This window comes from Aspergillus fumigatus, chromosome 3 (assembly GCF_000002655.1).
Source record: "Aspergillus fumigatus Af293 chromosome 3, whole genome shotgun sequence".
Taxonomy (NCBI): domain Eukaryota; kingdom Fungi; phylum Ascomycota; class Eurotiomycetes; order Eurotiales; family Aspergillaceae; genus Aspergillus; species Aspergillus fumigatus.
This window is the reverse complement of record NC_007196.1, coordinates 3,638,600-3,662,510: the sequence shown is the minus strand read 5'-3', so window position 1 is coordinate 3,662,510 and position 23,911 is coordinate 3,638,600. Positions and strand designations below refer to the sequence as shown.

The 23,911-nt window shown below is 48.8% G+C and overlaps 8 protein-coding genes across 8 annotated transcripts; 7 read left to right on the top strand and 1 right to left on the bottom strand.

Moving 5' to 3' along the window:
• The first annotated feature begins 4,671 nt into the window (after positions 1–4,671).
• AFUA_3G13850 (macro domain-containing protein) lies at positions 4,672–6,225 on the top strand. The gene is made up of 2 exons (XM_749146.2): positions 4,672–5,602; positions 5,663–6,225. The coding sequence occupies exons 1-2, from the start codon at positions 4,968–4,970 to the stop codon at positions 6,090–6,092; spliced, it is 1,065 nt and encodes a 354-aa protein (XP_754239.1). The 5' UTR covers positions 4,672–4,967; the 3' UTR covers positions 6,093–6,225.
• Positions 6,226–6,524: 299 nt separating this feature from the next.
• On the top strand, positions 6,525–7,507 carry AFUA_3G13840 (putative mitochondrial inner membrane protease subunit Imp2; the record flags this gene model as incomplete). Its single annotated transcript, XM_749147.1, has 2 exons — positions 6,525–7,045; positions 7,135–7,507. The coding sequence occupies 2 exons, from the start codon at positions 6,525–6,527 to the stop codon at positions 7,505–7,507; spliced, it is 894 nt and encodes a 297-aa protein (XP_754240.1).
• Positions 7,508–7,708: 201 nt separating this feature from the next.
• AFUA_3G13830 (sporulation-specific 71 family protein) lies at positions 7,709–11,177 on the bottom strand (the record flags this gene model as incomplete). The annotated part of the gene is made up of 3 exons (XM_749148.2): positions 10,917–11,177; positions 8,326–10,836; positions 7,709–8,272 (listed from the first exon to the last, which is right to left on the bottom strand). Exons 1-3 carry the CDS (start codon positions 11,034–11,036, stop codon positions 7,709–7,711), a joined length of 3,195 nt encoding a protein of 1,064 aa, XP_754241.2. The 5' UTR covers positions 11,037–11,177.
• Positions 11,178–11,215: 38 nt separating this feature from the next.
• On the top strand, positions 11,216–15,109 carry AFUA_3G13820 (GLTP domain-containing protein). Its single transcript, XM_749149.2, has 4 exons — positions 11,216–11,608; positions 11,674–11,732; positions 11,781–11,899; positions 11,997–15,109. Exons 1-4 carry the CDS (start codon positions 11,473–11,475, stop codon positions 12,286–12,288), a joined length of 606 nt encoding a protein of 201 aa, XP_754242.1. The 5' UTR covers positions 11,216–11,472; the 3' UTR covers positions 12,289–15,109.
• Positions 15,110–15,977: 868 nt separating this feature from the next.
• On the top strand, positions 15,978–17,693 carry AFUA_3G13810 (uncharacterized protein). The gene is made up of 5 exons (XM_077804475.1): positions 15,978–16,440; positions 16,491–16,589; positions 16,667–17,058; positions 17,121–17,185; positions 17,243–17,693. Exons 1-5 carry the CDS (start codon positions 16,288–16,290, stop codon positions 17,632–17,634), a joined length of 1,101 nt encoding a protein of 366 aa, XP_077660625.1. The 5' UTR covers positions 15,978–16,287; the 3' UTR covers positions 17,635–17,693.
• A 268-nt stretch (positions 17,694–17,961) lies between these two features.
• AFUA_3G13800 (uncharacterized protein) lies at positions 17,962–18,171 on the top strand (the record flags this gene model as incomplete). Its single annotated transcript, XM_749151.1, has 1 exon — positions 17,962–18,171. The coding sequence occupies one exon, from the start codon at positions 17,962–17,964 to the stop codon at positions 18,169–18,171; it is 210 nt and encodes a 69-aa protein (XP_754244.1).
• A 160-nt stretch (positions 18,172–18,331) lies between these two features.
• AFUA_3G13790 (ion-transporting P-type ATPase SPF1) lies at positions 18,332–22,352 on the top strand (the record flags this gene model as incomplete). The annotated part of the gene is made up of 3 exons (XM_749152.1): positions 18,332–21,646; positions 21,705–21,841; positions 21,893–22,352. 3 exons carry the CDS (start codon positions 18,332–18,334, stop codon positions 22,350–22,352), a joined length of 3,912 nt encoding a protein of 1,303 aa, XP_754245.1.
• Positions 22,353–23,336: 984 nt separating this feature from the next.
• Positions 23,337–23,663, top strand: AFUA_3G13780 (uncharacterized protein; the record flags this gene model as incomplete). Its single annotated transcript, XM_749153.1, has 1 exon — positions 23,337–23,663. One exon carries the CDS (start codon positions 23,337–23,339, stop codon positions 23,661–23,663), a length of 327 nt encoding a protein of 108 aa, XP_754246.1.
• Between the last annotated feature and the right edge of the window lie 248 nt (positions 23,664–23,911).

Below are 23,911 nucleotides of genomic sequence, written 5' to 3'. Positions count from 1 at the left end.
TCCTGTGCTCTGCTCGTGATTCCGAGGTATGTACCTCTTCCACAGTGTATTCTATGGAGCAAGCCAAGGCGCCACGCCGATAAACGATGCAATGCATGGCGCCATACTGAGTTGAGTAGGGAGTGGACTATCGAGACTAGGAGCTGAGGAATGAGGACTGAGTGCGACAGACTCCTTGATCAGGCCGTTGAACCTTGTCCCCACAGCATCTTTTCCGCATTGTGGCTCCTGATCCACTCGCGCGTGGTTTTTGGTGCTGTTGTCCGCCCGTCGCAGAATAAATGCTGGCATCATGTACTCCGTACGTGTTAAGCACATCAGTGTTATCAAAATTTCTCGGTCTGGGTCTGTATGACTAGAGTAAAAGAATAAGAATTGACTGTGCAGTTTCCTTAACCTCAGCTCGCTTTTGTTGCCCCTGGGTTCCGACTAATTCTGAGAGTGAATCAGATACATCGCTGCCTGTCAAAGTATACTAGAGCTGGCGGATTTGCATCAGAGCCCTTATACACACCGCTACTTAGATATCGAATGGAGGATTAATTACGTTTTGTTGCCACGAATTAATAGTCTGGCACGGTGCTCATCGATCGACTCTAAAGTGGCCATAATAGGGCGAGTTATATGTTTGCGATGGAGTCTTTTTAATATAAATTTGACGGGAAAAAAAAAATTTGCTTGGTCTTACCCACATGGGTATCTCCCACACCCAACGTCGAACGTTGAGCTAGTAGATAGGCTAGGAATAGCCCCAGTTTTTTCTAGAAGAGGATATAGGAGCTTTGTCTTGACCGTCTCTTCCAGGATGTGGTTGGAGGTTGATCGTTAGTAACCATGAATGCGAGTCAATTTGTCAGACATGGATTGTTCGTTCGGACGCTTTTTCTTTTTTACCTTGATTGGATTGAGTGTCCCAAAGTTACAAGACGCGATGTTTAGAAGGGTGCAAAGTGGATAAATGACAACGTATGTCAACAAACATTAACATTAACGATGGATAGTACTGGAGGTTGACTGCGACTCCGGGACCACCACTGATGATTGGTACCACTTTCAAGCTATCTGGTTCATCGTCATTCGTTTACGAGTATCGATGTAGGATAGGTCGATATGCACCTTACCACCAATCCAGGAGCTGGATTATTGGATCTCTCCCGTCGTCGTCGGGACGATCTATGTGTCACTTCCCGTATCGGAGTAGCGCCCTTGGCTATTGCCTCTTTCATACCAGACAGCTGCACATGTCCCAATTAGTATCAGCAACGGATAACCGAGTTTTATTCTTCGGATCCGAGAGAAATCAATATTATCATGTCCTTAGTTGCTGGTCTTACGGAGCGCTGCTGTGCTCCACGCCTAGACGAACTAGCCAGCCTCCCCAGTACCTGCAGGATACCAGCCTTCCTGTGCCATCATCGTTGCACAGACTGCCTGGGTCGATGGAGGTGCGCCGAGTGATAATATCCCAGCCACTCAACGGCTTTCTTTTTCCTTTTTTTTTTTCTTTTTTTTTACTGCACGGGTGAAGATTTCCCATCTCCACTTTCGCCAGCAGGGATGTTGCAATCTTAAATTCATACCGTACCTATTCCGTCCTCTCAATCTGCACAACTGAGAATGGCATGCTTTCAGGCCTGCTCCCTTCCTTTGGGATGTTCCCCCGATAGCACAACGATGTGGCGGAGTAAAATTTTGATTGGCATTGTGTCATCAATTTGTTGATTTATGACAGTAGACATTCAACTGGGAGGAGGTCCACTTTCTAACCCAGTAGTGGAACGACTTTTAATGCAGGATACCGTAGTCTGGCCCAAAGCCATCATCCCCCAATTCAATACAGTTTTACAAAGTACCATGGATCGAGGACCCATGGAAATTAGCGGCCAACATACGTGGGGCAATCCAACAGTCAACAAAGATTGCATCGGAGTATTGAATCTCTTCTCGGGGGATTCGTCTGCTTCTGTTGTTGCTCTCGTCCCCATTCATCCTTTACTATAAATATTTCGACAATTTAACAGGATCGCCACGGACAATAATCTATCAAGATAATCATCTCGCATCAGGCCATGATCGTCGAAGAATAATAGTCTACTCACCAAGCGGCCGCCCCGAAAACTGAGAGCGATTGCAGTCGAATTTCTCCTATGTACTAGGCCCTGTTGATTCCTTCTCGAATCCTACTACCTCAACAAAGGGCTGGGTGATCCAGTACCTTGTTACTTTAACACTTCGACGATATCGGAGTCCTGCGGTGTAGTGGTATTCACTCTAATCCCGAAGACCGGTCCCTTTGTGTTGATTACACAGTATTCCGTACATCTTTCTTATTAATATAACCTGATATTCCCGATCCCCCTATCTACAAAATAATCGGAGATCCAGGCCGCACGGAGTGGAGTAGCTGTTTACAGGGAATGGAAGTCACTTGGTGGGGCTTCCTTCGTGCTCTATTTTAATCTATCTCGAAATTGAGCACCAGCGCCTTGCGAGATTCAAAGCTTGAGACATATGGTCAGAAACGATAGGAGAATTTCAACGAGTACAAACATCGTCATTAGGGTTTTCGAGGGCTGAGGTCTGGCGAATCTCGATATCAGGGTAGAAATGTACAAGAACTAAGGTAGTCTATCATGCTCTCTACAATGTATAAGTACTGCGATTCTCGCTTCTGGGCTCGTAAGGATCTCTAGGCCTTGTGCTAATCCCAACACAGGCCTCTCAGGTGCGCACCTATCTATCCCAATCGTTCTGAACACAGCATGACAGACAAATACTATAGGATGGACGGGAGAGATGGCGTATCGTACCATGCTGATAAGTTTATATCATTGCTCATAGCACTTCTGAACGGGTGAAAGCTGCGTCTCATAGACGGCCTCTCACGTAAAGAGGAACCTACGCAAGATGGAGTTTGGGCCCTATAGCGGGACTATCATCGCACAAAAACTTGTCATTTGCAGACCGTAAAGTCCGTCCTGGAGATACAGGAGAAGCCTTATACGTAGACCGCGCTTGGTCTCCTATAGAAAGGACAGATCCTCTGCACTGGCATTCCAGGGGTCCGAAAGATGGAAGCTTTCAACTAGTACGGGCAGCGAAACGACACGAACCTGAGCAACTGCATCGTAGCTGTGCGTAGGCAAAGCGGTACTGGGCTCAGGAGAGCGTATAGTCCGAGCTCAAGGACCCAAGCGTCCTCTGCACCTTCGCTTCCCTTGTTATGAGCTTCGGCCTTGTGGTTGCATCGTACAGACCTCGATTCGGGCCATGTCCGTGATTGTCGATTGCTCCTCGTTCTGCTACAGTCCATCTTTCCTCTCATTCTGGCACTAGCATCCTCATCTAACGGCGCCAACGCCTTGCAGACTATCCATTTTGAATGCGATCTATTGCGGATGATAGTATTTCAAGCAAGCAGCACGAAGTCTTTCCAGGGCTCAAGGGTGGCCCCTAATAGTTGTCCAATCACGATATTCCGACGAATAATCTGGCTTCGCAACGAGCGGCAGCGCATTGAAGAGTTGAGGAGCTGGGAATTACGATGAGAAAACCAAGGTAGAAGGTACTGGGCCTGGATACGGAGACTCCGACCAGCATGATCAGTCTAACTCACAGTAGGAAGGACCTATGCAGGAATGGACCTGCTATCGCCATGACTGAACCCTCTGGAGCTCCGCATCTGAGTGCTGTAATTGTGTTTGCATAACCCTGCCGCTGTGATTCGCATCGCGCACTGCATAGTGCACGTCTTAGCCTACCGGAAGAAGTGGGCCCGAGGATAGTGACTTCAAATGGAGCCATCAATACCAGATAGTTTAGAGGGGGTGTATTTCAATGATAGCTTCACAAAGGCAACTCTCATTGCGACTCCCAACGTACGGCTCAGAATCATGGCATCGTGTACATGTCCACAGGGGTTTCGATACTGTACCCATTTTATCTCCATTATTGGGTCCATAATGAGCCCACTTCATGCTCGAAAAGCAACGCTAATCAGGGCCAATCCACAAGCGGAATGTTGCAACTCGTCAGCTCCCTGCTGGACGAATCGGCCCAGTTCCTTTTCAAAGGAGTCGGACCCCTGTCACATAAGCATATTGCTTTTTCGTATGGATTATAATCGTGATCAATGAGCTGTTATTATTATTATTATTATTATTTCATCAATGAGGGCAAGTAGTGTCCGGGACTAACGGCATCGGCGTTTGCTTCTCTTTTTGGGATGCAGAGCAGATCCCGTCGAACGTATCCGTAATGGAAATGGTTACACCGTACTACGTATTGTGCCGTAAGAAAAGATTGTCAAATTTCCCTGACGGATTTAGACGGGGTAATCAAGACCCAAACTGTACTGGTGTGATAGTCTCCCAAGGTGCTTGTATCTGCAGTCCGTACAAGTGTTCAACTTTTCATAAACATATCACGAGTCTGTAGAGGTCACGTGCCATCAGTCTCGAACTTGGAGATGGCGTTTGAAGTTGCCGTCTACTTTGATAAGGAGAGTCACTTCATTAATGATGATCCGCGCAGTAGCCGTATGACTTCAATAATGAATGAATACTCTTAGACTGTTGATGGTCACACTACATATTGACGAATTGGCATGATGTAATGATAAGATAAAGCACTCTCATCGATAAGCATGCAGATCATGTGCCATCACGTGCGGGGAAACTGTCACCTTCTCAAGTCAGATAGCATCAACAATCGCTCGGTGCATCTCCATGAGTTCTATTTCTTCCACCGAGGACAATTGCTAAAGGTCCTCTTCAACGCTACAAGTGAGGAACGATACAGCTTTCTGGTGGTTTCTTCTTTGGTGATTCCATCTCGGATTGCGGGGTTCGGTTCTGTATTGACTACGGAGTAGTCCACTGTATTGCTTTCAGCATATGAAACCTCCAAGCTACCTACATTTGTTGAATAGCTTTCCAATTCATCAAAAGCGTCAAACTCCTTAAACAATGTCACCTCCCCTTGTACCCCTAGCAGAGATCCCGACTGTCTCGCTGTTGTACAAACTGGGCCGTCTAGTCCCATACTCTGTCCCATTTGCCAAGCCGTCAAACTCATTCAACAATATCATCTCACTCATCCGAAACGACATCACTAAGCTGGAGAACGTCGATTGCATTGTCAATGCAGCCAATGAATCGCTTCTTGGAGGGGGAGGTGTGGACGGAGCTATCCACCGCGCTGCAGGACCAGACCTCCTGAGGGAATGTCGGACGCTGAAGGGCTGCAGGACTGGCGATGCCAAAATAACATCTGCCTATGAACTTCCATGCAAGAAGGTTATTCATACCGTGGGACCAATCTATCATTTTGAGCTGCGAAAGGGTGACGATAGACCTGAGATGTTACTGCGGAGCTGCTACCGTCGAAGCTTGGAGCTAGCTGTCGAAAACAACATGAAGAGCATTGCTTTTGCTGCGATAAGTACCGGCGTCTATGGATATCCAAGCAGCGAGGCGGCCTTTGCAGCTCTTGATGAGGTTCGGAAGTTTCTGGAGAGACCTGGTAATATCGAGAAGCTGGAAAGAATCATTTTCTGCAACTTCGAGCGAAAGGATGAGGTAGCCTATGAGCAAGCCATCCCGTGAGTGACGCTGATTGAGTTCTTTACCTTTTTGGGCGGCCTGAGACTGACTGTTGATAGCTTGATCTTTCCACCAGTTGAGCAAGACCTTCCTCACCATATTACCCATTCGGAAGTTCCGACAGAGACCACCGCTGAATCTTCGCCAACACCAGAGATGCTCGCAGCCAAACTTCCCGACCCACCCACTGCAGACCCTGCCCTGGAGGGCCAACATACAAATAAAAAGCAAAAGCTTAACGCTGACGACATTAAATCAAGTGCCGCCGCTAAGGCCGAAGGCGTTCAGTCCAGAGTTGATGATAAAAGTGAGGATGATTGGGAGAAAGTCGACAAGTCCGAGGGCGGACCAGCGGAAAGGCTTGATGACGAACCTGTGGAGATCGAAAGGGCTCCTTCTGTAGCAGACGTACAGAGTGTACAGTCCAGTGGTATTATCGAGGAGGATGTCTCTCACCCGGTGGAAAACTATCTGGTAAAGGACTGGTAGTCTGCACGTGGCAGGTTGACAGAAAGGAAGCTCAGGGCTACTTGATACGACTTGATGCAGCTACGATAATCTGAAATTGGACATGATGGCGTTGCGTGTATTCGGGCACGAATGGATGGCGTTTCTCATTCCTATTCAATTGATTCATCTAGACATTGAAGCTGTTATTTGGGAAGTAAAGTGCAAACGCAGCAAACAAGCTTCTAGACCAGTCACGCTACCCGATATCTTTATGACAGTCACATCCGACAGTCGGGATATTTCTTAAGAAGCGAGAATTTCCTATTCCTACTTCTAGATTAATATAGATCTCCTTGTCTTAGATCGCCTAGAACCACACTGTCCCTACTCATATCCGAACCAGCCGACCATCTCAATTGACGCTACATGCACCGATAACGTTCACAACTCACAAGCACACCAACTACAAACATGCCTCCACCTCAGCCCTCACCAGAGGGGCCACTTACAGGCAAAACGACCTCAAGATTCAGAGTCCTCGCACCGGAAATAGCCAAAATACGATCATCCAAATCACCTGTTCCGCCGACCACAGAACCCTCCGCCTCCGCCTCCGCCTCCGCAAATGCCTCGCCCTCACTCCCCCAAACACAAACGCCTACACCACCGCAGTCATCACCTCGTCCCAAGCGACCATCTCTCTCCTCCCTCTTCCGCCAACGCTACGCGACCCTCCCAACACCCATCCGCCGAACCTTCCGCGTCCTCCGCATACTAGCACCCATCGTCCCCATCGGGATCTTCTTCTCCGAACATGTCCTCCAAGTAATGTGGGTGCGGGGCCCGTCAATGACGCCCTTCCTGAACAAGGACTACGAAACCATGCATACGAAGAGCGATATGGTGCTGGTGAACATGTGGCCGTTCGGCGGGGCGGGGTGGCCGTGGGAGCGGAAACGGAGGTTGGAACGCGGGATGATTGTTACCTTTCGGTGGGTTGTTCGCTTTCCCCTCTACTCTGTTTCAGACTCTGCTTCTCCGGATATGGAGCTGGAATATGCTGACGGTATGGTTGTGCTAGGTCGCCTGCTAATCCTAAACACACCGCCATCAAGCGGATTATCGGTCTCCCCGGTGATCGGATTACGACTCGTGAACCGTGCATGAAGGCGTCGCAGATTGTGCCTTTCAATCATGTCTGGTTGGAGGGTGATGCGGAGGATCCGAAGAAGTCGCTTGACAGTAACACGTATGGGCCTGTGAGCATTAGTCTCATTACGGGCCGAGTGATTGCCGTGTTGAGGCCGCAGTTTAGGTGGCTCAACTGGCAAGATTGGGAGAAGGGGGTTGTTGAAGGTGATGAGGATCACAGATTTGGGGAGAATTATCGCCAGGATGTCCGGCAACGGGTGTTGAAGGAGGCTGTCAAGTTGGAAAGACCTCAGATAGAATAAGCAACGTCCTATGCCTCGGCTCTTCGCAGATGTGTTTTCTTGATGCACTGTATATAGTATCATGTATTAATATAAAGGGTAAGATACAAAAATGTGATCATGGGCAATGATATGCCAAGGGATCCAAGTGAAATAGCCTGGCTCAGGCTGCCTTAAAGAGCTACTCTGGTGTCTTGCCAGTGCTGAAACGACGAAGCCGAATCAATTATCTGATGGTTTGATTAGGCGCATGTCTTCCGGCCTCTCCTCCTGCAATCGATCTATCTCGGATGAAATACTCATGACCCAACGATCCCTCTCTATCCGGCTCCGTGCCTTGAATACCACAGTCCGTCCAGGGACGCCGAGCGTAGACACTTGCCTCAGCTTCTGCTTCGTTTTCCCTTTCTTACTGAGCTCCTCTGCCCTAAAATAATTCTTTCGTAGAGGCTGCCAGACGACGAATGTGATAGCCGTGTCCTCGTCGCAGGTGGTATAGACATCGGATGAAAGATAAATGCGAGGTAAGGTATGGTGTCCTGGATGGTTGCTGTCGAAAGTCCGGTTTGCGTAGAGCAGATCGGACTCGGTCATGAGACCCGAGTAGATGTAGCAGTCTTCCAGGTCCAACGTGTTCTCGAGACTCTGATGAACATGAGGAATCTCGACACCAGTACGTTTCCGCAATGAGCTGTGGAAGATCAAAAGCTTCCCTCCAGCCAAAATAACATCGCACCTCTTGAAGGTAGAGTGGCGGCGAGGTTTTAGGAAGAGGTGACCGGACATCTGCAGCCTTATGGTCAATATGTGATTCAATTGCATTAGCTCGCACAGCGTACCTTTATTGTCCGGCAACCCGATAGAGTACATATGTTGTGCAACAAGGGTGATGCTTCTGACTTCTTTGTTTCCCATTCCTCGGAGAACTGTCCTACCACGGACTCAGTTCCTTCATCGATGTCCAAGATATTCAGATTGCGCCGCCGAATGGCCTTAAGCTCAACCGAGTCGGCCGCAACGCGGGCTTTCCAATATTTGGCCAGCGCATCCATTCGCTTTATCCATTCGTCCCTGGTGGTCTTGTCATATGCCTGCAGTCGAACAACAAGATCATTCTCAAGTACCATCTCGAAAGTTCGATCATCGTCAAATTGCTTTGTCGCACCATCATCCCGATGGGTGTCTTGCGCCTCAGAATGGAATTCCACATCGAGACCTTCGCGAATGTTTGGATCGGCAGGGGAGCTGCCACGCCACACTTGACGTACCTCACGAACTTTACAAATATCGATGAACCCATCCGCATGGATGACATTGTGTATCGATCTCTTGCTGTGTGCATAAGCGTTCTGATCATGTTCCTTCAGGTGGGCCTCATTCCCGCTCGACATCCATGTGATCTCGCCGTCGTGGATTGGAAAGGGATCAACGTCATATGAGAGAGGCATCTCGTTCAATATCTGCCGCGCTGAGGGTATGCCAGCCTCATCCGAGCAAAGCTTCGGAGGAGTAGGAGGCAGGGCTTTCGCTGGTCTGCAGAACAAAAGGTAATGATCTTGTGTGAAGAAATAGAGACGTTTGAAAAACATCCTGTTCATCCGTTGATGCACTCCTCTTTGAGATGTCAAACGGACCAAGAAGCCCTCCACAGGTGGTGGCTCTTCGACTTTCTCATCACCAATCTTGACGAATGTTTGATAATGTTGCCTTGGTCGTAGCTGAAGCTGGTGGGTGGTTTGCATTGCAAGAGATCCGTACATCTTCTCTTCGCCCAGGCCAACCACCCATTCCAGTCTGTCGTAGCGCTTCCAGGCCAGGCCCATCTTCTCGGTTTTTGACCATTCGCGTAGCACTTCCGCCCACTCGGTACGGTTTTCGAGCAGGTCCATACAACCCCGAATGATAGCCGCAGCAACATCGGCTACGCGATCTGTCGATTGAACGGATGTGCCATCGATTTTGTCCCCCTTCTGAGCCTCACCATTGGACTCGAACTGCTTAAATGGATTTTGAAAGACAAGAGAAACGTTCAAATCAGGGACATTGATGGATAATGAACTTGGACGGTGCCGCCCCAACACTTGATAAATAAACGTAAACCACTCCGTGGCATGCACTGCGGATTTGGGCCGAATTATGTATATCTTGGTGCCACGCTTGCAGGGTCTCCAAATCACGATGGTCTTATCCAAGCAAGAGTAGAGGTTCACCTTGGTATTCTTGCGATTCAAAGCGATTTCGTGGTAGGGTTTGACCTTGGAATTTGACTTTTGTATCTCCGGAACGACACGCGTCTTATACATCTGGAGCGCAACAGATGACTCGGCGTCGGATATCACCCGGCAGACGACAAGAAACTCCCTCCAACTCTCTACAACCTTTGTTTCTAACCTGAGGCTATCATTTTCAGTGTAGTCGTTCGGGAGCTCCTTCTGCACAGCCACCTCGACGCGAACAAGCATCCTCTCCGCTCGGATAATCTCGCCCTCACGCAGCTTGCGCCGTTGTCGACGATTGCCTGAGAGCACATCATAGGTGTAGGCTATACGGGACATTAGGCGCTGTTGCCTGTCCATGAGCTTGTCATCCAATTGGTAGCTTTTCACTTTTCCGCCGAGCAAAGTTGTAGAATATTTATACGACCGAGGATCGATCACATCGTCTTCTCTTTCATTCTGGGGCTCTTGGCGCCCAATGCTACCAGAAGACAAGGATTTGAGTTTCCTCTTCCCTTTAGAACGCAAACTAGGCCTCAGCAATGCCGCTGTAGAGCTAGCTTCGCTAACGGGTGCCACAGGAGCTGATTGACTGGAATCATCTTGGCTAGGGATACTCAACGCCCAACTGCTTTCTGCTTCAGTGGTGCGGTCTGGGTTGTTTTCTCTAGCTGTATAAAATGCTGTTGGTGCTCCTTTATTCTTCTTATTTGATTCAACGTTGAGCTGCGACTCGCCCTGTTCCTGAGACGAATCTAGGACGGGTATTTCCCCCGGGGGAGTTTCGGCCTCTGTTAAAGGATACGGTATGGACTGGAGCCCACCAGGCTGCTCATCCGTCTCACGATCATCACCTTCCTCCCCTGACCTGTCTGCAACCGCTACCTGAATCGTAGTATCAGCCAGTGAGGTATGTTGCTCTCGAGCGGATGATGAGGCTGCTTCTGGTTCCGGCTGATCGGCGGTAGGGGTTGTTGTGTCTGCTGTAAACGTAACAGCTCTCGAAGTATAGTTGTGAAACTTGAGTCTGGTCTTGTACCAGTGCTTGCGGTGATGCTGCAGCCAGCCCTCGGGAATTGGTCCGATGAAAAATCTCCTGCTTGTCATGTGCAGGTGATAGCCGGATGCATATCGCTTGAAACCGTCAGTAAGCTCCGAGATACTCATATTTACAAGTCGCATCTTCCCAGCGAATATATTGGAAAGAGACTTACTAATCTTTCAGCAGTAAAAGACCATGGCTCAAGCCCATGCTGGTGTTCGTCGAACACGCTTTGGGCTGTCTCCATCCTTCCAGCGGTGACATTCTGGTCAGTAGGGATTTCAGTGCTCATCGAACTTCAACACGACCCCCCGAACTAGTAGAAGGAAAACTCTATGCAAAGCATTGATAAATCAGTCCACTGTGTAATCGAGGCATTCTTTAAAGGATCGATATTTAGGAGTGGAGGGCAATCTGAAACAGCAGGGAAACAGCTTTCTCAAGCACCAGACGATCGTTGATGTCAAGGGGCGATGATGTCACTGATCACGTGCTGTCACGCCAGTCTGCACTATTTGTTTAGTTTGTTATGTTTTTACTGTTTGTCACTATGCTCAGGGGTCGCCCGGCCCCGCTAATTGTGGCTTGCGTGGACTGTTACTGGCGGTGAGTGACAGCTCAACTGTTGTTGATAGCTGTCTCCTCCCCTCAATTTCCATCATTATTATTCATTTCTACCTTCCTCCAGTTTTAATTGTATAGTTTTGTGATCATATACATTCTTCGTAATGGCTGCCGCTATTCCCCCTGGAGGTACTTGGTTCGATACTCTCAAGCGGTCTTTCGCCGATGTTCCTATTAATGACAATGGCATCTCGACCACTGAGTTCCTCGAGGCCGCTGAGTCCTTGGTGACCCTGTTCGGTATGTGTCTAACGGAGTCGTACGAGCTGGCTTGAAGTCTGATCCTGACTCGACGACTGTTCTAGATCTCCTAGGTAGCAAGTGCTTTGCCCCCGTCAAGAACGACCTCCTTGGAAACATTAAGGTATCATTCATTTACGTGTCCACTGTAGCAAGACTAACGGCGGTATAGAAAGTTAGAGACAGGCAGCTGGCTGCCCCTGCTGAGTCTGAGACTCTTCAGGCACTTGTCGTGAATGAATTGAAGACTGGAAAGCACGTCGCCACCGAGGGATTGTTGTGGCTTGTTCGGTACGTTCTCCGCATCCACCAGGAGGTGGACATGGGAATAAGTCAAGCATATGTTTGGCGAGATAACAGTGAAACTCACATTTAATGACTTCGACAGTGGTCTTGATTTTACCGTTCAAGCCCTCCGTCACAACCTCGACAAGGAGACCGAGCTGTCGGTTTCCTTCCGCGAAGCCTACGGCAACACACTCAAGCCCCACCACTCGTTCGTTGTCAAGCCCATCTTCTCTGCGGCGATGTCTGCCACGCCGTACAGAAAGGAATTCTACGAGAAGCTCGGTAGCGACTCCGACAAGGTCAATGTTGCTTTGAAGCGGGAGGTTGAGGCTTTGGAGAAGATCGTCGCGACTCTGAATGCGTTCATGAGTAGCAAGGAGGCGAAGTGGTAAACATCATGCTGCAGGAGTACAGCATAGAAGCTGTAAGCTTCTGCCACTGAACGCTTTCACTGTATGTGCTAGCAAGCGTTTAGGATTGTCAGTGTGTACATATATAGCATCTGCGAGATCATAAGCTGCGAACAATCATAATAGGATAGAGCGGGCCAGGAAGCCATTGGCTTTTGAAAACAACCAAATGCTGGGTATAGTTCAAGACACCAGTATCAAGATGCTAGGGCCTCTCTGTATCAACCATAAGAGATGCGGTTGGTGTTGGATGTGAAGAGGCTCTAGCATTTGTATATAAGTGATCTCTATTCAATAAAACTGCCTATTCGACAAGAGAAGAATTGGAAACTATGAACCCATCCCGCTGATTTCGCCATCGTACGTCAGTCTACCATCTGGCAGCTCTGTGCAAGCGAAAATGACAGTGTTTTACAGATTGGTCGTGAGAAAGGGAAAATCCAACGCGGCTAGTTTCAAAGTAGATATAAATCGAGAAAATCCGAGACAGATGAAACATAGATATGTTGCTATTTCAGTAGAACGTCAGCGAGTCAAGCACAATGATACGATGTAACCGTCCTATGATTCTATTCTGGGGGTTTTCCGGTACTTGAGTCGCGCTACGGGGCATGGTAGCTGACGTCCAACTCGAACACTCCATAAAGATGTTGAAGAAGTCAGTACGCATGACTCGGTTCCCTTGAATGTCTGACATGGACACGATATCATAGTCAGATCGGGGAAGATGGATGTGCGGTCGACAAGGAAGGACACGACTTTCCTTTTCTGTCGAGGGTCCACTTTGTTTAGGATTCTGACGTCCTTTAAGCGAGCTGACAAGTTGGCTTGGGTCGCTTGATAGTAGTCAAGATAGCCCTATTCAGAAGGTCTCGGTTGATTTAAGCTTGTAATTGCGTCTATGACTGAATGCCAGCAAATGTTTTCGGCCGGCAGATCAGTAAGTCGACAAGTACCTACTTTTCAAGGCCATCCGTAGGAAGTAGTTTATCAACTGACCAGGATGAACCCACGTGGATTTACTGAACTTGGACTTCCGTTAAACAAGCTACGGAGTTACAGGATGATGGTCTGGCCCGTTTCAGGCTTGCAGAGAACGCATTAAGGGTGCAGGAGCAATAGGCTTATCCCGTGGTAAGCCTGCTAGTTGAGTCAAAATCCTAAGATAACTTCTCCGTACTGCATGGATTTCGAGTGCTGATTGCTCCACCCTTCTGTACTAGCTGATCGACAGAATGTAGGCGCTAGCCAACGTGCTTTGAAACAAGCTGTGGCACCCCCAGGAGGCGTCGAGTTCAGAGTCTACTGTGTAGATGTCTGGATCAAACATAGGACGTATTAGTCTCATACGATCAGTAAACAGAGCCTTGCTGATCGTATGGTTGAGTATGGAGAGATTTCAGGGGTACCCTTGTAAGAGGCGTCGGTGAGAATTTCTAGAACAAGGCTTTGTATGTGCGATATGGAAGAGAGCAAGTTTCGGAGATCGTAGCCATTTATGAGCTACCTTCGGCTGCATGAAGACGATCCAAATTTTGCAATCTTCGATCGCCAAGTGAGACTGACCAAATGCCGGATATCGATTGTCTGGAAGATCTCTGTTGGATTCTGAATCTTGATCGGCAGTTCACTCCTTGGTGAAGACAAGCCTGGGCTTAGTGGAACTCTACTCCATACTGACCGTGTATACACAAGACATTCTGCTTCTCCAGACTTGACGTGTCACACAATCTGTTGGATTGACTACAATCATTCTCAAGCCGGCTAATGTAGGCTCAACCAATGCCATGGTGGCATTCCCTGTCAGAAGATTCGATGCTTCGACGCTTATGCACGGAGAAGAGAGCAGATATTATTAATAACTATTGCACTACGGAGTGGCCATCGTTAGCGCGACCTTTGGCGCATGGAAAGTGGGCTGTTGCAACCAAACTAAGAAAGGTTTGTTCTTTTGCCCACGATGGCAAAGATCATCGTCGGCCAATGCGTGCCATTTTTGCTTAGGTTTGCTGAAACTCGATTTCTATGGATGAGGGAGTTAGGATAGATAGATGGTGACCAAACTTTCGTCGATGTTGCTATGTCAGAGCAGGGCAATTAGGGATGATAGAGTGAAAAACAAATGTCAGACCAACGTCATGTCAACTGTCAACTCAAATGGTCAAGAATCATCAATCAATAATGCTCATCATATTTGAGTTTCTGTACCACGGACTTCCATCCACTGGCATCCCAAGCCACTCCCAAGGCTCATGGGAATTGGCTGGTGCGCAGGTGCTTGTCTGTGTGTGCCTGTTTGGCCCGTTTCTTGAGAATCGACGAAAATCTCCACAAACCAGATTCTCGATGGCGAGTGTCCACTTTCTCTTCTAGCCTGGATTGTATGCTCGGGTGTCAGACTTGACAAATAACTAACAGTGGTGGCTACAATGCAATGTTGCCTTTGCCGCTCACCTGTCGTTCTGCAGTATGTAGATACCAGTTGCGGCTTCGGAACCTTAGTAGTAGAGGATAGATGATGCTTTGCAAATTTCTTTCAACCATCGCAAATTGGCAATATCATTTTTCAAGCTGCTACCCCTGCACGTGTCGACGCTCTTACTGAGACTACTCATGGGACAAGGTCCACATCAGCAACCCCCACTTAGCAGAGCGCGTATCTTTGCTGTTCCTGGCAAGTTCGTTCCAGGCTCGATGTCGCTTATGGTCCTTGGCAGCGCTCTAAACCTAGGTAGTGCGCAGGAACCTAGGCACTCGATAAACTTTGGCCCACTGTCCTAGTAGCCCGAAGCAAGGAGCATTTTGCCATGTGAAGAAGAAGAAGAAGAAGAAGAAGAAGAAGCAAAGAAGTTTATGCCTTAGGGTACTGCTCAACTATGATTCCCCCTTTTCGGCGTGCATTACTGTACGGAGTATAGGCGGCCACCATCCATATTAGCAACCGCATGACTATTACAGTAAAACCTTGTTATAACGAGATATTCCAGACAGTCCAAATTTCTCGTTATAACGAGGTTCTCGTTATATCAAGGATATATATAAATTTAGCCTGTAAAATAGCTTCGAATATCCCGCTGAGTCTGTAGGCTCAGCTTTCGACCCCAAAGGATACACTCATGCTTATCTAGCTCATATATAAGGCTAGGAATGCCCTCTGCCTGCTGCTCCTCATATAAACAAAGTGTTCTTAGTGCTTCCAATGCCTGATCAAGTGATATTATGGTAGAATTTCAAGCTCCTCCTCAGAATCAGCATCAAGATAGTCGTATTTGCGGGATAAGATATCAGAGATGAGACCAGATGAAAGAGTATGATCGTAGGTCTCCTGAAACCATTTGCGAAGGTCTTTCTGTGTTACGTTTGGATGGAGGCATTTTTGGGCTCGCAAAGCAGCCTTCTGGGACATTGAGATAGGCTTCCTCTGAGGCATATTAGCTAATAAGAACCCCTTGATATAACGAGATTTTGTATGGGAGATAAGGCAAAGTTAACGAGACTCGCTGTAGCGAGGGATCTCGTTATTTATATGGAGAATTAATTGAAGCAAGGAAAAAATCTCGTTATATCGAGGTTCTCGTTATAGCGAGGCTCGTTATAACGAGGTTTTACTGTACTTCGTACTCAGCACTGACACTGGTCATTGAAATAAATCTCCACAACGCTTAAACATAGTCAACCATGGTTGTTTCCATTCGGCATTTCGCCAATGGCAAATGGTCATCGCCACTCTGCGGCTAATATTATGCGTAGGTTGTTTGCTGTAACGGTGGTAGTTACAAGTGACTTGGGTCCTTTTCCCTTAAGAATGACAATGATCCACATCTGATTATTGAGAGCTTCTGGGACTTTGAGACTGACTCCAACTTCCGAATTGGACCCTCATGCTCATACTGTCGCTTTGTTATTGATATCATGCGACGAGGTTTACCGAGTACAGTCATGAGGAATTACCCATAGGCGACTTGTCAACAGCCTGTCATCATGCTATATTTTCCAGATCGCAGCGCGTCGATCTTTATCGTCACTCTTGTCTTTTTGGGTCTGTCTTTCATCGCCGTATGCTTACGATGCTTTGTCCGGTTGAAGTTGGTCAAGGCCTTTGGGTGGGATGATACTATCATGGTGGCCGCGATGGTATGCATGTCTCCATGCTCTGCAAGAACTTCCGACTCATTCCCTCGCAGGCCTTGAACATCTTGTTCGCCTTATGCGGTATAACAGGCTCCCTGTATGGAATGGGCCGCAAATTGGAGCATGTGGAACAGTTCTCGACAGCCCTATTTGTATGTCTTCTCAAACCACCTTCACTCAGTCCTGTGCGCCACTCGGTTTATATTGCTTACGCTCGTGTGTTTCATAGTGGTGGTGGCTCGGTCAGACAAGCTACGTAGTAACGTGCGTGGTTGCCAAAATTTCGATCGCGGTAGCCCTCCTCCGTCTCACCGTGACCAAAATGCATACAATGCTCCTGTGGACTGTCATTGGAGTGACCATCGTTGTTGGCCTTGTGTTCTGGTTCGTCCTGACTTTGCAATGCAAACCGGTGTCGTATTTCTGGAACCGATTATCACCTGGGGCGAAAGGAACCTGTCTGGATGTGGACACTATCATCGGCATCGCCTATCTTTACAGTGTAACTGCCACACTGTGCGACTTCGTTCTAGGTCTCTTGCCCATCTCGCTGGTCTGGAAGTTGCAAATGACGCGGAAAACGAAAATTGCGTTGGCTGCTATTCTGAGTTTGGGATGCATGTATGCTTTGTCTCCAAGTCGCGTCTTGTCTGCCCCGAGAGTGTTTTCTAACTCCTGCTCAGAGCCAGTGCTGCCGTCATCGTTCGCATCCCTTACCTCCACTATTACAAAGACGACGAGTTCCTTTGTAAGTCGCCCCGGCGGATGTTGTCATCGCGCGCTAACATCAATCGACTACACACAGACGCAACAACGGACATCAGTATCTGGTCTAACGTCGAGGCATCTTTGGGTATAATGGCCGGTAGTCTCGTGACTCTCCGTCCGCTCTTCCGTTGGTTCCGCGGCACAAGTTACGGAAGGAGCAAAACTACGAAGAGGACATTCGGCAGCATGCCCCTCTCGAGCATGAACGGGAACGGCAATGGAACACACCAATCGAAGCTTGACCGAGACGCGACGCAGTACTGGCGACCTGACGTATATCCTCACGAATCACGGGCCGTCGTCACTACTATTCAGACTTCTCCCCGCGGAAGCAAGAGTAGCAGCCAGGAGGACTTGAATCCCAAGCAGGAGCCTTTGCATGGGGTGAATGTACACAAGTCTTTCCTTGTGAGTTCGGATGAAGTATGATGCATAGACACGTTCCCTATCTCGGTATAAAACCAATCCATTAGACATCTTCTTGTTCCAACGGCGACATCATTCGCTAGCTTGTAGGGAGGGAGGCAGATGCCTTTGTAATTGTTAGCATTGACTGATACGGAAAATCGTCACTACGCCACCCGTCAGCGCGCAGTAGGCTATCAGGGGCAAGGTAGAGTGTTGCACAAGGCTCATGTTGCGCTAGGTGCATCAGATAAATTTGCACATAAGCAGAGCCCATGCCTTTCTACTTGATTTCAAATACCGTTCATCCCTCATATGCTTGTCCCTAAGACATGGAAACATAACTGCATGATGATTGGCCAACGGGTCGATACCTTCAGAGATCCGGAAATACCTTTGTCCGAAAGCCCCGGCACGTGGCGTTGGCCAATCGGTGGCGAGAAACAAACCAACCGATTAATTTCAGGCTTGAGCGGCGCAACCTCAAAAAGGGAATCCAAAGGTGGCTTCTTCGCGATATTTTCCTATCTCTTGTTCTTGGACATCCTCGGTGCTTTCTAAGGCACTGTTAGGTTATCTCTCCTAAGGTCTAGTTCTATGATTTACTAAACGAGGAACTCGATCATAATTCTGCGTCGTTTGACCGTCGTGGTCATTCGAGTGTCACCATGTTAGTCCCACATCATCAATCTGTCGCGTGCCATGACCATTTTACTGACCAATGCTTAGGGCGAAACTCGTGGACGATCCCCAAATCAAATATGCGTCATTGCATAACCCTCTCCCTACTCAACTTCATGCCTATGTGTGGCCTTTCCTGATCATCTGGCCTGCCTTCTTCGCCGTCTACCTCTCCCCTGAGCGCTACGATACATACATTCAAGGGCAAGAATGGACATTCGTCTGGTCTGGATCGATCATCACGGCGCAGTCCCTCCTTTGGTTGATGACAAAATGGAACATCAACATCCAAACCCTGTTCACCGCGACCAAGGCCCGATCCCTCGACTCTGCGCAGCTCATTAAAGTGATACCGGTTGCCAACGCTGGCTCTGCTGAGATTTGCCCTTTGCATTGCGACACAATGGGTGGAAAGAAGACATTCTCGTTTCTCTTCCAGAAGCGCCGCTTTCTATACTACCCGGAGCGTCAATGTTTCGCGCCCTTGTCGTACGTCCTTGACGCGGAGCCCAAGCCCCCCGTCAAGGTCTTTCAGCAAGCCCAGGGCTTAACCTCCAAGGAAGAAATCGATCGCATCCAGCATCACTATGGAGACAACACGTTTGATATTCCCGTTCCGACATTCATGGAGCTATTCAAGGAGCATGCTGTGGCGCCCTTCTTTGTTTTCCAGGTCTTCTGCGTTGGCTTGTGGATGCTGGACGAATACTGGTACTATTCTTTGTTCACCCTGTTCATGCTGGTCGTGTTCGAAAGCACCGTTGTGTGGCAACGTCAGAGAACCCTCAACGAGTTCCGTGGCATGAACATCAAGCCTTACGATGTTTGGGTGTATCGCCAAAAGAAGTGGCAAGAGTTGACAAGTGACAAGCTTCTGCCTGGAGATCTGATGTCCGTTAATCGCACCAAGGAGGATAGTGGCGTTGCTTGTGACATTCTCTTGATTGAAGGTAGTGCTATTGTCAATGAGGCCATGCTGTCGGGCGAGAGCACACCCCTCCTGAAGGAGTCGATCCAGCTTAGACCCGGTGACGACTTGATTGACCCGGACGGTTTGGACAAGAACGCCTTTGTTCACGGAGGTACCAAGGTATTGCAAATCACCCATCACAATTCGAACGGAGAAGATGGGTCGGAGAAGGCGCGGAAACTTTCATCCGGGGTTCCTCTTCCTCCGGACAATGGCGCTGTTGGTGTGGTTGTGAAGACTGGTTTCGAGACCAGCCAGGGAAGCCTTGTTCGTACCATGATTTATTCCACCGAGCGCGTCTCCGCCAACAACGTTGAAGCCCTGCTGTTCATTCTTTTCCTCCTCATATTCGCCATTGCTGCTGCATGGTATGTGTGGCAGGAGGGTGTAGCGAAGGATCGCAAAAGATCGAAGCTGCTTCTTGATTGCGTCCTTATCGTCACTAGCGTCGTTCCTCCCGAACTGCCTATGGAACTCAGTCTTGCCGTCAACACGAGTCTGGCTGCACTGAGCAAGTTTGCAATTTTCTGCACCGAGCCTTTCCGTATCCCCTTTGCCGGACGTGTGGATGTCGCTTGTTTTGACAAGACTGGCACATTGACTGGCGAGGACCTGGTTGTCGACGGTATTGCTGGTCTCACCCTGGGCCACGAGGGTGCCGATGTTGGAAAGGACGGCGCTCACACGGAACTTGCCAAGTCTGCTAATGTCCCACTCGACACGACCCTAGTTCTTGCGAGCGCTCACGCTCTGGTAAAATTGGACGAAGGCGAAGTCGTTGGTGATCCCATGGAGAAGGCGACATTGCAGTGGCTCGGCTGGACTCTGGGCCGGAACGACACTCTCATGAGCAAGGCTGCTGCGCTCGCAGGCCCCCGCACAGTTGAATCTGTGCAGATCAAGAGACGGTTCCAGTTCTCATCTGCCCTCAAGCGTCAAAGCACAATTGCTACAGTGGTAACGGCCGACCGTAAGACGTCCAAGAAGACCAAGGCTACCTTCGTCGGTGTCAAGGGTGCTCCTGAAACTATCAGAACCATGTTGGTCAACACGCCACCGCACTATGAAGAGACCTTCAAGTACTTTACTCGGAATGGTGCTCGAGTTCTTGCCCTCGCATACAAGTATCTCTCTGAGGAATCCGAGTTGTCCCAGGGACGTATTAACGGTTATATTCGTGAAGAAATCGAAGCTGACCTGATTTTTGCCGGCTTCCTTGTCCTTCAATGTCCTTTGAAGGAAGACGCTATCAAGGCGGTGCGCATGCTTAATGAAAGCAGCCACCGTGTGGTCATGATTACCGGCGACAATCCCTTGACAGCCGTTCATGTCGCGCGCAAAGTTGAGATTGTGGACCGTGACGTCCTTATCTTGGACGCTCCTGAGGACGACATGTCCGGCACAAGACTGGTGTGGAGATCCATCGATGACAAGTTCAACCGCGACGTGGATCCAACTCAGGACTTGGACCCTGAGATTATCGAAACAAAGGACATCTGTATCACCGGTTACGCTTTGGCTAAATTCAAGGGTCAGAAGGCTTTTTCAACCCTTCTGCGTCACACCTGGGTTTATGCTCGCGTGTCCCCCAAGCAGAAGGAAGATATTCTTGTCGGACTCAAGGATGCTGGTTACACCACTCTGATGTGCGGTGACGGAACCAACGACGTCGGGGCTTTGAAGCAGGCCCACGTTGGTGTTGCACTGCTGAACGGATCGCCCGAGGATCTTGCGAAAATCGCAGAACACTACCGCACGACAAAGATGAAGGAAATCTATGAGAAGCAGGTGTCCATGATGCAACGTTTCAATCAGCCACCCCCGCCTGTTCCTGTCCAGATTGCGCACCTTTACCCCCCGGGACCACGCAACCCGCACTATCAGAAGGCTATGGAAAGGGAGGCTCAACGCAAGGGTGCCGCCACGCTGGCCACGGCAGGAAACCAGACAGAGCATATCCCCACTATCACCTCGCCTGGCGCGCAGGCTCTGCAGCAATCCAATGCCAACCTGACTCCTCAGCAACAGCGACAGCAGCAAGCTTCTATTGCAGCTGCCGGCTTCGCTGACAAGCTTACATCTTCCATGTTGGAGCAGGAATTAGATGACAGCGAGCCCCCTACAATCAAGCTGGGAGACGCTTCGGTTGCTGCGCCGTTCACCAGCAAGCTAGCTAATGTTATCGCGATCCCCAACATCCTGCGTCAAGGTCGTTGTACCCTGGTGGCGACAATTCAGATGTACAAGATCCTTGCCCTGAACTGCCTGATCAGCGCCTACAGTTTGAGTGTCATCTACCTTGACGGTATCAAGTTTGGTGATGGTCAGGTCACCATCAGCGGCATGCTCATGAGTGTCTGCTTCCTTTCAATTTCCCGAGCCAAGGTAAGTTACGTCATGCGTCATTTGTTACTTGGTGACCTTGTGCTAACTCTCGTGCCAGTCCGTGGAGGGTTTGTCCAAGGAGCGGCCCCAGCCGAACATTTTCAATGTGTACATCATTGGCTCCGTTCTCGGCCAGTTCGCCATCCATATCGCTACTCTGATCTACCTGTCGAACTATGTCTATTCCATTGAACCGTAAGTACCCTGTGCTCTCAATAGTTAGTTCATGTTACTCACATTGACCAGGAGAAAATCCGACATCGATTTGGAGGGCGAATTCGAGCCATCGCTTCTCAACAGCGCCATCTACCTCCTGCAGCTCATCCAGCAGATCTCCACTTTCTCCATCAACTATCAAGGCCGACCCTTCCGAGAGTCGATCCGCGAGAACAAGGCGATGTACTGGGGCTTGGTTGCCGCATCTGGCGTTGCCTTCTCATGTGCCACTGAGTTCATTCCGGAATTGAATGAGAAGATGCGCCTTGTTCCATTCAGCACTGAGTTTAAAGTCACACTAACTGTGTTGATGATCATTGACTACGCCGGTTGCTGGATCATCGAAAACGTTTTGAAGAATCTGTTCAGTGACTTCCGGCCCAAGGACATCGCGGTTCGCCGGCCCGATCAACTGCAGCGCGAGATGGAGCGCAAGAAACAAGAGGAGTTGGAGACTCAGGCAGAGAAGGAACGACAGAGGAAGGTCTAAAGCTAGAGTTTTGATTTTTCTTATTGCTCCTTTTTGCGTTAGAATGATGTGGGAGATGGTAGACGTCTAGACTATCTCTTCGTCGAACATACTCAAAGCGCGTCGCTCGCTTTGTATAAATGCACCTTATATCTTGATGCTTGTGGATAGAAGAATACAATCATGTTTATTGTGCAGATTCATTTGTTGGATTGGACGTAACGAAGGGATGTTGGTTACCACAGGGATTAGAATGTGAGTCTACATCCAACTCCACTAGAACATTGGCTGACCAAAGTGCAGGATTTCTTCAAGAGGGTTGACACATAGCTATCCGTGTCGATGCACATGGCATTGATCGCAATCCTCGTCAGCAGAACTCGGGAGCAAGAGAGAAACCCACTGACTGACAGAATATCGGAGAACAACTTGACATTCGAATATGATGCGAATGCGGCACAACAGTGCGGCTGATGATTACCACAATGTGCCACGTTTGAAATCTGCAAGTGCTATCTCGTTCTAAGCCTTTCCAGAAGTTGTGAGTCGCAAATGTCTCCAAATAGGGAATTCCATCACATCCTGTGGTGGTGGCTCGTGGTAAGGAGGCTCTCGCCCATTCTGAGATACATCATCAGAGTCCAGAACCAGTCTTGTGGGCTGGAAATAAATCCTTTCCATGGAAGGAGGCGTGTCGAAGTGGAATGAGGGCATTTTTAACGAATATCGGAGTCGGACATGTTACTTAGGCTCGATTCCGGCCAGTCGCGCATCGTTGCCGCTGAGGTGTTGACGCCGCCCGTGATGTCAGAAAGGGATCATTGCTGTGCTATCCACCGCCACGAGGGATAATATAAGGCAGTGAGGGAGACTCCAGAGAGGATTTGGTCTTTTCCGGATCAGATCAGATTCTGCGTATCAATCAGGCTTGAGTCTCTTGCGATATCCGCTCAAAAAAATCTTCCATCTTGTCTTAGGAAGTTGTGATAACACAACGCAATCATCATGACCGACTACACCGATGCCACCGATACCACCTATGGTACCACGGGCTATGGCACCAGGGGCTACGGCACCACCGTTGGCACATATGGCACCACCTACGACAACGGCTACGGCACCACCGCCTACGATCCCACCACTGGAGCGTACGACCAGCACATGGACTATCGTACCGATGGCACGACGAGGCATCACCGTGAAAGAGTGAATCCTAGCGGGACATATCGACACCGCGATGTCGACCGCCGTGATGACGGCACCGTCCGTGTCCATAGAGAATATGACAACCCTAATACCGGGACCAGCTACCACCGGGACTATGAGCGGTAGAGATTTGGAGGATAAGAGGGTTAATGAGGATAGCGAATGGGAGGAATGGAGATGGATTTTGGCATACATTGGCAGTACATAAGGAGAATTGCATCTGGGTATATATGCATTTGCTGTGGAGGAACTGAAAACTAAAGAAAATTTTGGGGTTTCAAAACAAAAAAAAAGTTGAAAAAGTGATGAAAACCACAAAAAAAAAGTGCTTTTGTTGTTTTTTATTTGTCTTGTTTTTTAGCGATATAGAAAAT

Coding starts and splice junctions, on each gene's coding strand:
- AFUA_3G13810 (XM_077804475.1), top strand. CDS start 16,288: ATGCTATATTTTCCAGATCGCAGCGCGTCGATCTTTATCGTCACTCTT. Junction 17,059..17,120: donor ATTCTGAGTTTGGGATGCAT/GTATGCTTTGTC, acceptor ACTCCTGCTCAG/AGCCAGTGCTGCCGTCATCG. Junction 17,186..17,242: donor CAAAGACGACGAGTTCCTTT/GTAAGTCGCCCC, acceptor GACTACACACAG/ACGCAACAACGGACATCAGT.
- AFUA_3G13820 (XM_749149.2), top strand. CDS start 11,473: ATGGCTGCCGCTATTCCCCCTGGAGGTACTTGGTTCGATACTCTCAAG. Junction 11,733..11,780: donor ACCTCCTTGGAAACATTAAG/GTATCATTCATT, acceptor ACGGCGGTATAG/AAAGTTAGAGACAGGCAGCT. Junction 11,900..11,996: donor GGATTGTTGTGGCTTGTTCG/GTACGTTCTCCG, acceptor TGACTTCGACAG/TGGTCTTGATTTTACCGTTC.
- AFUA_3G13850 (XM_749146.2), top strand. CDS start 4,968: ATGTCACCTCCCCTTGTACCCCTAGCAGAGATCCCGACTGTCTCGCTG. Junction 5,603..5,662: donor GCCTATGAGCAAGCCATCCC/GTGAGTGACGCT, acceptor GACTGTTGATAG/CTTGATCTTTCCACCAGTTG.